Source organism: Malus domestica, chromosome 14, assembly GCF_042453785.1.
Source record: "Malus domestica chromosome 14, GDT2T_hap1".
Taxonomy (NCBI): domain Eukaryota; kingdom Viridiplantae; phylum Streptophyta; class Magnoliopsida; order Rosales; family Rosaceae; genus Malus; species Malus domestica.
In genome coordinates this window covers 2,140,668-2,154,949 of record NC_091674.1, presented here as the reverse complement: position 1 = coordinate 2,154,949, position 14,282 = coordinate 2,140,668, and the positions used below count along the sequence as shown (strand labels likewise).

At 34.5% G+C, this 14,282-nt stretch overlaps 1 protein-coding gene and 1 long non-coding RNA gene across 2 annotated transcripts; one reads left to right on the top strand and one right to left on the bottom strand.

Moving 5' to 3' along the window:
* Positions 1–8,970: 8,970 nt before the first annotated feature.
* On the bottom strand, positions 8,971–9,655 carry LOC108173273 (uncharacterized). The gene is made up of 2 exons (XR_001789884.3): positions 9,434–9,655; positions 8,971–9,200 (listed from the first exon to the last, which is right to left on the bottom strand). It is a non-coding gene; the product is annotated as an uncharacterized lncRNA (long non-coding RNA).
* A 1,924-nt stretch (positions 9,656–11,579) lies between these two features.
* LOC103433253 (protein TERMINAL FLOWER 1-like) lies at positions 11,580–13,954 on the top strand. Its single transcript, NM_001293865.1, has 4 exons — positions 11,580–11,777; positions 11,930–11,991; positions 12,696–12,736; positions 13,737–13,954. Exons 1-4 carry the CDS (start codon positions 11,580–11,582, stop codon positions 13,952–13,954), a joined length of 519 nt encoding a protein of 172 aa, NP_001280794.1.
* Positions 13,955–14,282: the final 328 nt, after the last annotated feature.

The following is a 14,282-nucleotide window of genomic DNA, read 5'->3' as shown; positions in this document are numbered from 1 at the left end:
CATCATGTGTGCTCGCTCTAGCATTTTCCTAAAAATTAAACCCCATCTCATCCGCATGTAGTAACACATCTTTCCCTCAAGCTCTCTCACTTCTTTCGCGATAAACCTAGATCTTTTATCTCGCCTCTCCCTCGAACCTCCTGGCAGCGTGTGATCTCCTTTGACAACTAAATGCAAGGTTTTTGCGGCTTTGGTTAACACATACTATTTTTTTCAAACTCAAAAACCTAACTAAAAGTTGTAAAACACTCAAAAGTCTTGTCGTTTCTTCGTCATATATGTTAATTTGTTCGTTCATTGTGCTCTATCATCACAAATTCACAATGTAAGTGGATTGTGTGTAAGTTAGGGTTAGATTGTTAAATAAATGGGTAAGTGAAGTTATGATAAAAACTGAGGGTTGATAGCATATCATAGCACACTATGTTGCCCTTGCTGTTTCTAAACCCTTGTGGGTGTCTAATATTGGGTGGATAATAAATTACTTTGTTTAAGGTGTAATTAAAAGATCATTTGGAAGTGCTATATATTCTATGAGCTTTTTTACTCAATAACATTTTTTGTCCGTAGCACTTGGGTAGTAAAACTTTTAACAAAAAAGTGTTACTTGGCATGTAACCAAATAATGCTTCGACATTGCACAAAAGTGCTTTTATTACAAAGTTCTTTGAGTTAACTTTACATATGGATATTTTATTTTCAAAAAAGATTTTTTTTTCTATATGATTTAAATCGTATGTAGTTGTCTTTCTTTAGTTAGCTTTCACCAAAACAAGAATATATTGTTTTTCGATAAAAGATTCATTTTCTGACAAAAAACAAAATTCATCATGTCTTTATTTTTTTGTCAATAAGTTTAAGGGAGGAAGTACGAAATTTTCCTATGTTCGACCAGGGAGAATAATTTTAATTTGCTTTGGTCAATATACGAACACAATGTGAATTGCCTTAAAGATGATCAAGATTTTTACTTGTTGCACATCGGAAAGCAAGAGTTTACTCGCTTACTTGTTAAGAGTAAGGGAATAAGGGGAGCACTTCCACTACGGCCGGATAGAGAATAGGTCCAGAAGAAACAATCTTTGAAAGAACTTAAAATAAGAGTGTTTCCTCCTTGGAAAGCAGAGCGACCTCTTCCAGTTACAGGTAACTATGTCCTTTCTTTTGTTAGCTATCCCAAATCTTCAAGTCAAGTTCTAATTACTATATAAAAAAATTATCCCATTGAGTTGTGAGCTCGTTCCAGTGGACTATATAAGCATGCATAACCTTGCTTTATGAGGACCTTATTATGGGCTTCTTAATTGCTTTGGTTATGCCACCTAGCATAGTAAATTAAAGGATCTGTTTCACCCATATCTCTGCCAAAAGCCTCTCTTCGATAGTGCCTTTAGCTTTTCACATTAAGCAAGTAAACTATCACTTGTAAAATGATTTAAGACCTAAATTGAAAGAGACTTTCCAAAAAAGTTGTGCCTTAAAAAATACTATTTTTGCTGTTGTTGTAAGAATGCAATTAAGTGTTTGATAAATTCTAGTTCTGAAAGTGCTTTTTAACGATAAAAGCAATGTGTAAGTGTTTAATAAATTTTATGTAAACTACTGTGACTATGTTAAGTGACAAAAAAGATATGATGTTCAATGAAAATTTATCTTAGTTTCTTTTTAATAATCTTATGTTCTCCATTTTTTTTTCCCAAAGTTTATCTTCTCCAACTTCACTTACCTTAAAGTAATGACCATCAAATAGTTTAATAGAAAATTTTCTAACCTTAAATCTAAGTCATATTGAAATTAATAAACAAAAAATACCAAAACCAAAAAATGTTGTTAATAACAAACAAGAAAGACATAAATTATTAAGAAAAATAAAAGAACAAACGTAATATAAACAACAGAGATGGATTGATAAAAGATCACCCTCTTCCGCCTCCGCCACCTTTCTGCCCATGGCACAACCCCCAACCACTTAATCTCTCTCTCTCTCTCTCTCTCTCTCTCATCCCGTTTCCCCAGAGCCATTCCCATATATTTTCAATTTCTCATCGGATCTACAGCTCCAAATTATTGTTAGCTAGAAGCTCCAATGTTCGGTCTTCATAACCCCGACGGATCAGACCACAACGATACCATTTGAAGTCAGAAACTTAATGGATTCGTCGCATGCAGTCTCACTTGCCTTCCCTCTCCCACACAATGCTCAAATTTCATTTTCCTTGTTCTTCATTTTCTATAAAACCTTCAATCTCTCTCTCTCTCTCTCTATGTTCCCATGTGACCACTGTAAGATCAAAATTTAAAGAAAACTCAGCAGAGTAATGCTATGGAGACTTAATTTGTAGATTAAATTTTGTAAACTAAATTACATAAAAGTTAATAATTAGATTATTACTTAATCGTTGATAAACGTGTTCATTTTTATTGATGACATCTTATTTGATTTGCTAATTTAGTCTACAAATTTGATCTCTCTAGTATTACTTCAGCAAAAAAACGAGCAAAGCATCGTTCAAGGAATTATAGCTTACTGTTGATTTCTTCAGGTAACTGAAGCTTGTTGCTGTAATTTTAATAAAAATTCTTGGTATTTTTGCCATTTTAAAATTTTCCATTAACACTACTGTTCCCCCGTGTTTTGAAAAAAAAAAAAAGCCAATTTCAGAAGCATCTTTTATCCCACTTCTGCTTGTTGCTTGACTTCTGCTGTTAATGACCAGTGATTATAAAAAAAAAAAACAGATTCTCATCATTTACCAAACACATCTCGTGACCGTTCATCATACATGTTGCAGTAAGTTTTCGTTATATACTATTTATATTTAATTTTAAATTTTAAATTTTAAAATGATTTCTGATCACAAAATGTACAATGAACGATCACGGAATTCCTAGAATCCTCAAGAAAAGGATCTGACGAGAAATACACCGAAATTTTTAAATCATTTCAACAACCCCAAACTGGTACCAAGCTAGGATAATAATTTGGTCCATAATGATGACTGGTAGACTTTTGCTCTTAAGTTCTGATCAATGTCACATTATTGCACGGTTGATCAACCCCACATTATCAGTACATGGATGTATCTTCTCCTTCTCCTTCATCTTCTCCTTCTTCTTTTCGTTCGCCTTCCAGTCCCGCAAGCTGATCTGATAATCGAAAAGATAATTGTTTTGAGTATTAGTTTTGCCAAACAAAAATTCATTTTTAATTTGAATTTATTTGATCATTTAATAATTAGCATTAATTAAGTGCGCGTGTATATATGTATGTGTTGGAATTTATTAGGTTTATTTAGGAAATTAATTAGAGATTTGATTTGATTTTGTAGTAGGGTATTTTTGGCATATACGCATTAGGGTTTCTTTGGTTTATTGCTCTATAAATAGAGCTTGTAATTTAGTTAGAGAATAAGTTAGTCACAATGTAGTCTCTAGGGTTTTTGTAGCCGTCTTGGCATTTTCAGTTTGTTCAATAAAATTCCTATTATTTTGTAACCTTGTTTGTTCCGCACTCTGATATTCAACTTGGTATCAGAGCGGGTTCGCTCCTTATGGTTCAATCCGTTCTTGTTAGTATCAATTTGTTTTGTCGCTTTTTGTTTTTTGGTTTAGTTTGGGTCTCGTTTAGGCTTTCGCTTCCGCTTTGGTATGTGTCCTTTGTTCTTGGTCACTCTATTTTTGTTCGTTTTGTCTTTGGATTTCTGTTTATGTTCTTTGTCTTTGGATTTCGGTATTGACCGTCAAATTGTGTTAGTCTTGTCCGTAGAGTTTTTACGTTTTCTGGTTTGGTTTTCAGTTTGTCCTTGGTAGTCTTCAAGAAAGGGAAAAACAATTCTGTTTTTTGAAAAAAGGAATTTGGTGAATCCATTGCACTAGGATTTCTGCATTCCCCAGCCCTACCCTGCATCTGGATCCGTCCACAACCGTACCCTCACGGAAAAAAAAAAGAAAAAAGAAAAAAAAAAGGAGGCTGGTGATGTTGGTTCGCACAGAAGAAAAAAAAGGAAGAAGGTTGGTGATGTTGGGTCGCACGTTGGTTCGCACAGAAGGTAAAAAAAAAAAAAAAGGAAGGAATCGCACAGAAGGAAAAAAAGGAAGAAAGAAGGAAGAAAAAAAATATTTGGTTGGATTTTTTGTTTGTTTGTTAGGCATCGGCATCGACATTTGCACTGGTACTGGTATTGGAATCTTGCACTGGCATGGAAATCTTGCACTGGCATTAGAATCTTGCACTTGCACCGATGGAATTTCGTATTGAAATTGGCATCGGAAATCAGCATCGGCATCGACATCGGAATTTGGAGGCTTGCATCCACATTTGCTTGTTGGCAAACTCATGTCGTGTACCGCCATGAGTTTGACGGGGGGGTGTTGGAATTTATTAGGTTTATTTAGGAAATTAATTAGAGATTTGCTTTGATTTTGTAGTAGGGTATTTTTGGCATATACGCATTAGGGTTTCTTTGGTTTATTGCTCTATAAATAGAGCTTGTAATTTAGTTAGAGAATAAGTTAGTCACAATGTAGTCTCTAGGGTTTTTGTAGCCGTCTTGGCATTCTCAGTTTGTTCAATAAAATTCCTATTATTTTGTAACCTTATTTGTTCCGCACTCTGATATTCAACTGTATGTGTGTGTGAACCTTCAGATTTTCTTTCACTAAACATCAAGACTTTCAAGGCTTTTATACAGAACACTCAAAAGGGTCCTACAGCAGATAGGATTTTCATTCCTTAATTAGCATTGGTTTTTTGTTATTGGTTTTTTTTTTTTTTCCATTAGGTTCTTACGAATTCTAGGTTAAGTTACATTTTATAATAAGTAATCTTGGCCTTTATTTTGTATTCGTTCACATATATTATTATCAATTAACTTTCATGCTTTCTCATATTTCTCATGAACTGCAGAACTTGTTTTTGAAGAATAACTTTTGTTCTTTCAACAATAACTTTGTTTATTTTTTCCTTGGTCACGTTGCATCAAAATAACAATGTCATTCTTCACAAAAAAAAATAACAATATCATTCTGTGTTATTAATTATAATCTTAACATTATAGTGTAACCTTGGATGGTAAACTTGTACTGTGACTTTAAAGTCATCTCCAGTCACGGTGGGTTAAAAGTAGACTTGACTATATATGTTCTAGCTCTTAGAAAACTAATATTTCAAAAAACAATTTAAGGTTTTTAAATTTCCAGCCTTGCAGCACTAAACCTTTCCATCTTGACTTGGGATGTATGTTCGGGCCTGCTAAGGGATCTGTTGTATATAGTCAGCCCTTCGCTAAATTTAGCCCTAGTTCTTTTTATTATAATTTCATTTTGCATAAGACCCCGTATTTGGAATAATATATGTTTATTATTAAGTTTTTTTTTTATTTAGGAAAACTAATAAAAATGACTTGAAAATTTTGAGTTTAACGATAAGGACAAAATAAAGAGTAAAATGAATTGTATCAGGATTGACATTTTAGTGTAAAAATGTGGTATTTCAGTAAAATGAACAGTACCAGAAGCTTTTAGTTAAAATTCCATTTTTATATATATATACATATATGTTGTTCTATATATCTACACGTATGTGTTGAATTATCAGAGAGACAGGTTGAAGGTCCAACTCCAACAATATCGATATGTCCCTAACTTGTTAAGATATTTAAACTCTTCTTTGTTTCTTTCTCTAGCCAATGTGGGAGTTCAACATGCCCCCTCACATGGAACCTAATTGGTGGGTCACACGTGAGAGATCTACACATCAGCAACCACGTGAAGCCAAAGGGACTCACCCTACATGCGGTGCCAAGGGGACCCACCCATCACGTGGTAGTACAGAACGGGCCCACTCCCTGGCTCTGAGACCATGTTGAACTATCAGAGAGACGGGCCGAGGGCCCAACTCCAACAACGTCGATACTATCCTCAACTTGGTAATTACCACCTGCACAATCCGTTAGGTGTGAGATTTTATCACCAAAGACCTTGGTGTTAGCTAAAATGGAGTTAGGATATTTAAATTCTTATTTGTTTCCTTCTGTAGCCAATGTGGGATTTCAACAGTATGTATACATGCATATGTTTTCTTGAATTGATTGGATTTTATAGGAAAAGGCAGCGTGGTATCGAAAGTTCGAAACAACCTTGTAGTTGTTAGCATGCCTATCTACTTTAGCTTATCAATTAAATCCCTTTAAGAAATTCCTGTAGACTTATGAGTCAGTTGAGGGGTTGTGGCAATATTATAGTGATTATAGACTTCGATAACGATTTTAGATGATGACTATCTCTACCTATTTGGACGTGCCTTGTATTATATCTTCATATATGGGGTGCCACTTGTCAATCCAATGTCGATTTACATCACCACACATTAGCTTGTAGGAGGATTTAGATTAGTGTCATTAAAGTTCATTTCGTTTTGATCTGTAGCCACCGAAGCCAACCAATTAGAGGCTAGTGCTGGCGTCTTCATTTGTAGTATAAAGTATTTACACCATAAAGCAGCAAGCAATGGTTTACGTAGAGATGGAAAGTGAATGAAAGAGAGAAGATGAGAAGAAAGAGCGGAAGAAATACATGACGTGAGGAGTGATCAAGGAGTTTTCTCAAAGGTCTTGGAGTTTGGCATTTGGGCACAACGTTAGTTTTGAAGAGTTTTTTTTTTTTTTTGGAAAACTTATCAACATTAGGGTATTTGTCTTGTTTAAGTATACATTATACTTGGTATGTTTATAAGTGGTTTAATTATTTACATTGAAACTTTGATATATTATTTGTTATATTCAATAATGTGGATACCATGATATGTTGATTATATGCATGTATCACTTCATACTAGAGCTGATGGATTTTATTGGTTTATTCGAGATATGGGGATATGAAAATATCCTTTTGTGTGGTGGAGTCCAACTCTTGTAGGGACCATCAAGTACAACAAAATTGAAATTATATGAATGGTATGAAGTAGTAGACACTAGTGATCGAAAGAAGAACAAGAAGACTAACAAAAGCGAACTGAGATGATTGTGTTACAGGGGTTAATTTGTATAATAGAGCACTCAAACCATCCATGTAGTGATAAATGCATGGTATAGGACGTGTAAGTCCGCTTGTTTATTATATAAATTTTTTTTTCTGTGTCTCAATTATTTGTCAAGCAAAAGCTCTCAGCTTGTTTATTATATAGATTAACGAGTTGGCTAATTGAAATTGAGTTGCATTCATAAAATATAATTTATGTTGTTAATATTTGATAACATGATATAATTAAATTGGGTAATGTTAGGAAAACCAAATTTGCAAACTAAATGATGTGGTTGTAGATGATTGGATTATTAATTAAGTGTCGGTTAACATGCTTATCTCTTATTCGTGACACATAACTTGGTTTGCAAATTTGGTTACCCTAACATTGTCCAATTGAATTGCGTGTTGCCTCACACTTGGTTAGCCTTGACATTTATCACTGATAAGACTTATATCCCTACTGAGTTGTGATTTCACTCACCCTTTACATTTTAGTCCTTGCAGGTTCAGTACAAGATGAACAAAGAGCAGATGGTTTGAAATTGTTATAAAAGAGCGGGATAGGATTTTATTATTTTTGTACACTTGTAAGAATTATGAGAGTTATCTTCATAAGAGTGGAATTTATTTTCAACACCGTATATCATTTTTTTTTTTTCATTTTTACTCTTGCACTGGGCGCGGGATTCATTTTTTCACCGACCTCAAGTCTTGAGCATGACATTTTTGGCCTTTTAACTGGAGATGAGTTTTGCACAAATCTAGATTGAAAGTGGCCTAGCCCTTGGCTGAAGAGACATTACCTTCTTGTTTATGGAAACTCACGCGAGCAAAACTTCCCAGTGGGTTACCCATCTTGGGAATGCTCTGACCCCTTTCTCGCTTAACTTTGAAGTTCCGATGGAACCCAAAGTCAATGAGCTCCCAAAAGGCCTCGTGCTAGGAAGAGATGGGAATATACATATAAGGCTTACATGATCCACACGCATGGGCGATGTGGGATGTTACAATTCACCCCTCTTAGGGGCCTGACGTCCTCATCGACACACCCCCGGCCAGGGATTAGCTCTGATACCTAATTGTCACATCCTGACCCGGGCTCCACCACATCCTGGGCTCGACTCCGCCGTAGCACGATATTATCCGCTTTGGGCCCCGACCAAGTGTAACATCACACATCGCCCAAAGGAGTGGATTCTCTAAGCCTTATATGTATATTCTCATCTCTACCTAGCACGAGGCATTTTGAGAGCTTAATGGCTTCGGGTTCCATCGGAACTCCGAAGTTAAGCTGAGTTCGCACGAGAGCAATCCCATGATGGGTGACCCACTGGGAAGTTCTCGTGTGAATTCCTAGAAACAAAACTGTGAGGACGTGGTCGGGGCCCAAAGCGGACAATATCGTGCTATGGCGAAGTTGAGGCCAGGATGTGGTGGGGACCCAAGCCGGGATGTGACATCACGTCCTCACAGTTTTGTTTCTAGGAACTAACGCGAGCAAAACTTCACATTGGATCACCCATCTTGGGAATACTCTGACCCCTTTCTCGCTTAACTTCGAAGTTCTGATGGAACCCGAAGCCAGTGAGCTCCCAAAAGGCATCGTGCTAGGTAGAGATGAGAATATATATATAAGGCTTACAGGATTCACACACCTGGGCGATGTAGGATGTTACAATACACATGGGTACAAACACAAATAAAACTTTAAAAATTATGGGTACAAAAAGAAACTAATATATGGATAAAAATTAAAAATAGGTACAAACTAAAAATAAAAATATATGATAAAAATTTAGCCATAAATATAAATATACTAATTGTAACATTTTTAACACTAAAGGAATATATTTAAAAATAAAATAATTTTATTATTCAAATAATTAATGATGTTATTAATACCAATGACCTTGATAAAAAATTGAAAATGAATAGGATTTTAATCAATGGAGTAGTAAAAAAAAAGATGTTAACCTAATTTCTCCTTTTGCCATTTACTGTTCCTTTTACATCCCGTTATTGTGACTGGAATGTGACGAGAAGACAGATTGCGGTTCCATACGTTCATCATATAATTCATACAAAAAGGTATAGATAGTGATAAACAAACTATATGAGGGTCTCCTCCAACTTAAGTAATTATATAATACAGGGAACAATATAGCAAAGAATCGATCCTGAGGAGAAAAAGAGGAAATTAATTAATTAAATAAACCACCAAAGAAATAAAGGGATTAAAGAAAACATGGTGTGGTGCTGTGCTGGTGCATGCAGTAGAAAGAAAAACAAAAGTACTTTGGCTTCAAGTTATGGAAAGTAAAAACATTTCCAGATGAGGTACATGTGTGATATACAGAAAAAAAATACAAAACAGAAGTACTAATTTGGCTAGTTATGGAAAATTCGCTACCTCCTCTCATTGCCAATCTGGGAAGTTCTTTGAATTCTCTGCTTTTGCTTCTTTGAGTCATTGAGATGCCCTCTCAGCACTACTAGCAGCTTGGCAGGAGGCACTCAGAGAGCAGGTGGAGCTCCTTTATGCTCTTGTGACTCATCTCTTAAAAAGTTAAAAGAGATATCTTAAAAGAAAGAATCTCTGAAAATGATAAAAACCCGTGTACATTATGCATCCATTCAACAGTATATTTCCATTTCAAAATTTTCGTTACCCTAACTGCAAAAGATAAGATTTTCCTTGATTAGATTGTGACTGTTCAGGAATAATTCTAGGCAATTTGTTGTTTTTAATTACCTTATGTTGTTTTTATAAAATATATTGGTAAGACTTGACAGCTATGACAAAGTAGGACCCCCACGTTGCAGGATTATATAATGATTTTCTGGCCTAACTAAGGAAAAACATCCCCCTTATTTTTTGATCAAAATATTCAATAATTAGGTTTACAACCAATCAAGAACTAATTCCAAGGATCCATCACTTAGTACTACGGTTTAGTAACATTAAACATCTTTACTTGTAAGTGAGAGGTCTTAGGTTCAATTCTCACAAAAGGAAAATTTGAACCACATTATTGCTAGCCAATTGTGAGACTAAACCCACTCACTTCTTTTAGTGTAGATAATATCGTTTGTTTCAAAAAAAATAAAAAAAATTCCAAGGGACCCAATTAATATGGGAGGCACACACACAAATATAGAGGGTCAGATCACACAAAACATAAGTATAATATGCATGTTGTGGTAGCAAAATCCATCAATCTTGTGGTAGCATAATCTATCATCTTCAGTCAGGATGAATTTGTATCAACAAGACAAATAAACACATTTGATCAATGTCAAAGCCATACGTGCCCACGAGGTGAGGGAGGAGGGTATGGCCAATAAATCTCTCATGCCTAAGTCAGTTTCTCTGAAAAGAGAGAATTTTGGAGTTTGTATGTGTGGCAAAAGCTTACTAGAAAATGGTGGAGATGAGCTATTTATAGGGAGGTGGCAGAAATGGTTGGGTTTTTCCCTACATGTGGCAGCTTCCCACTGGCTACTGCCATCCGTAGGATAGAAGAGGAAATAATAATCCCAAAGATATTAATTAGAAGATAATATATTGGGATGATAAGTATCCTTGATTAATTGTGATGAGGATTAATTCCTTACTTGTTTGAGTTGATCTTCAATCAGGAACGTATTAATGATAGGGTTGGGTGATTAATCCTTTTTTTAGCAAATTAATCATATTTTAATGTCTTTGACTTTTCCTCCATACACAAGCAAAGGAGCTTGGTGATGTCGTAGTCAGCTGCTTAAGCCTCTATGGATGTTGAACTGCACATGGCAATATTTGGGGGCCTTGCCCATTTAATGAGGGCATTATTGTCTTCTTCAGGAAAAAATTCACATGTCGTCTCCAAGATTTTTAAAATTATTTTTGGCTCCACACATGTTAAAAAAAAAAAAAAAATTCTTGCATACATTATGTGTATAAAATGTGTATAACATTTCTCTGATTAATTTTTAATTACGTTGTGTATAAGCAGTATAAATTATTGCATACAAGCATTGCACTTAATTTTGAGTTTTCTTTTTATTTTTATACACACAACGATATTGTCTGATGAAGTTTGTCTAGCCCACACAATAGGTTAGCACTAATTTGATATCGAACTTGTCATATAAGAGTTTAACTTAAGAATTCCATTTACAAGTGGAGAAAAATATAATTAGAATGTAGAATTGACCACTTAATATTTGAGTTAAATACTCTAATTTTTACAACGGTGAGTCCTCTCAAAAAGGGATTTATACACTCAATTTAATTCAGCCATTAAACATATAAGAATGAAAGCAAACCACTAAAAACTCTTGACGTGACGTAGAGAAAGAAGGGTGGGAAGTTGGGGAGAGTAGCTAGCAATGTCTTTTAGACATCCATATTATAATATTCCTTTATACTATTCTTCTTCTCTTCTTCTCTCAAAACACATATTAGCTAGAGATCTAAAGTAAGTAGCTCGTTGTGTACATGAAAACACTATAAATACACCATACAAGGATTCCACTTCCAAGCAATATAAGAAGTACTACTCTCTTCTCTTAAAATGGCAAGAGTCCCGGAGCCTCTAGTTGTTGGGAGAGTGATAGGAGATGTTCTTGATTCCTTCACTCCAACAACACACATGTCTGTTACTTACAACGCCAAGCTAGTCTGCAATGGACTTGAGCTCTTTCCTTCTGTTGTCACAGCCAAACCTAGAGTTGAGATTCAAGGAGGGGAGTTGAGATCTTTCTTTACTTTGGTAAATATTGATCTGTTATTAATGAATTGATTAGTTCTTGTTTATGTTTTACCATCGTTGTATTACTCCCTAACCCTAAGTCTCCCTTACTGGCATATAATTTGATAATGTTATTGTTTTGAAGTCCTGTGATAGTTTTCTTAATCTTGCAGGTGATGACAGACCCAGATTGTCCTGGCCCTAGTGACCCTTATCTAAGGGAGCACCTGCACTGGTATATATGCTGAACCTAGTGATCCTTATCTAAATGGAGCACCTGCACTGTGAATTGATTTCTCCTTATTTATTTATTTTGGGTTAAACACTATGAAATTACTTAACCTCGCTTTAAAGTGGAAGGTTAACCTAGATACAGTAATGCCTATATATATATTCTCATGAAGTACCACCATTTCCAAAAGCACTAGAAACATGTAGGCATTTTCATAAAAAAGATGATGAAAAAACCTGTCGGCAATATTACAGAGTCCTTCTGTACTTGTTAAGCATCAATCAAAGCTTCATGTTGTAAAGAGCTATGAAGAAGGGAAAATTGTTAAGTACAAAACTACCAAACAAAAATTACAGTGTTCTCATGAAGTACCATCATTTCCAAAAGCCCCAAAAACATGTAGGCATTTTCATCAAAAAGATGATGAAAAAACCTGTCGGCAATATTACAGAGTCCTTATGTACTTGTTAAGCATCAACCGAAGCTTCAAACTGTAAAGAGCTATAAAGAAGGAAAAATTGTTAAGTACAAAACTAACAAAAATTAGAGTGTGCGATCTGTACCTGTTATACCACCTATGCACCGTATTTTTGTCCTTGTTTATTTATTTATTTTTTCATATGAGAAAATGAAACAAAAAGAGCTATAAAGAGGGAAAGTTGTCAAGTACAAAACTAACACAAATTTCTCTAATCTGAACTAAACAGGATTGTGACAGACATTCCAGGCACCACAGATGCCGCATTTGGTAAGTCCTACATAAGAGCATTCTTAGTGTTTTTTATTTTTTATTTAAAAAAAACAATATTATCTACATTAAGGGGCAAGGAGTGGGCTTAGCTTCATAATAAGCTAGCAATAATGTGGTTCAAATTCACTTTTGGCGAGAATTGAACCTAAAATATCTCACTTACAAGTGAAGAAAAATATAACTTGACCGTAGTACTAAATGGCTAGTGTTTTCTTTTCTTTCAATTGACTAATACATGTCCAAAATAATCTACTTACAAAATATAGCTAAATTATTTACACACATATCTAAACAACTTATTAACAAAATACTTTTTGTCAACCAAAAGAAGGTGGAAAGACAATTTCTTTCTATTTTCCATATATTAAAAAAAAATATTTACACATACACAATGTGTGGCTTCAACTAGCATATATATTAACAATAAAATTGTCTTGTATATGTGTAATAATATATGCAAAATAATTTATCTAAAAAATAAAAGAATATTAATTGATTCAAATTCATTCATCTATATTTTGGATATAAATATAGGTAAATTAGGTTAAAATAATAATAATAATAAAACAATACATGCAAAATGATTTACTTACAAAATATATGAATGTTATTTGATTGACACGATTGGTACTGTTGTGGCATAAATTATAAATATTTTGTGATAATAGGTCACTTATTTACCACTTAGTATTACAGTCTAATATCATTCATCTCTATTTGTAAGTGAGAGGTTTTAACGATTCTCATCAAAGATTAGTTTGAATCACATCATTGTTAACCTATTATGAAACTTAGCCCACATCGTTCTCCTTAATTTGAATAATATCGTTTGCTAAAAAAAAATTAAAAAAATATGTCACTTATCTATCTACATGGTAACATATTTTAAATTTGTGTTTTATTCGGATGTTGATAATATTATATGAGTTTTTGTTTAAGAAACAGGAATTGCATAGGTCTTATGTGTAAAGAACACTTTAATTAATTGTATTAACAGGAAGAGAGGCGCTGAGCTATGAGATGCCAAGGCCCAACATTGGCATCCACAGGTTTGTGTTTGTTCTCTTCAAGCAGAAACGAAGACAATCAATCAACATACCTTCCTCAAGGGATTGCTTCAGCACTCGAAGCTTCGCCGCTGAAAATGACCTGGGTCTTCCTGTCGCTGCCGTTTACTTCAATGCGCAGAGAGAAAGTGCAGCTAGAAGACGCTAGCCAGTAGCTAACCAAAACTCCTACATCCATATATATGTTAATCAAATAAATGTGCTTAATTAATATTCTCGCCATTAGGCCACTATTACGTACTTTCATGATGCTGTAACAAGACAAGAATAAACTTCACAAGTTAATTAAGAGAGAGAGAGAGAGAGAGAGAGAAGGTACTCCTACTGTGTGTGTTTGATTAAGTAATTTTCCTGCTGTTCAATCAGAATTTATATAAAATTTTCTGAAGGTTTAAAGTTGCATCTGATCAGATTTCATGGGGTTCTTAAATGGCTTCCCAAAACTCCTCCATCCATATGTATGTTGATTGAATAAT

What these genes read in the sequence shown, in the direction of transcription:
- LOC103433253 (NM_001293865.1), top strand. Translation starts at nt 11,580, where the DNA reads ATGGCAAGAGTCCCGGAGCCTCTAGTTGTTGGGAGAGTGATAGGAGAT. An exon ending in TGAGATCTTTCTTTACTTTG is followed by an intron (nt 11,778 to 11,929) that starts GTAAATATTGAT and finishes TTAATCTTGCAG; the next exon opens with GTGATGACAGACCCAGATTG. An exon ending in CTAAGGGAGCACCTGCACTG is followed by an intron (nt 11,992 to 12,695) that starts GTATATATGCTG and finishes TGAACTAAACAG; the next exon opens with GATTGTGACAGACATTCCAG.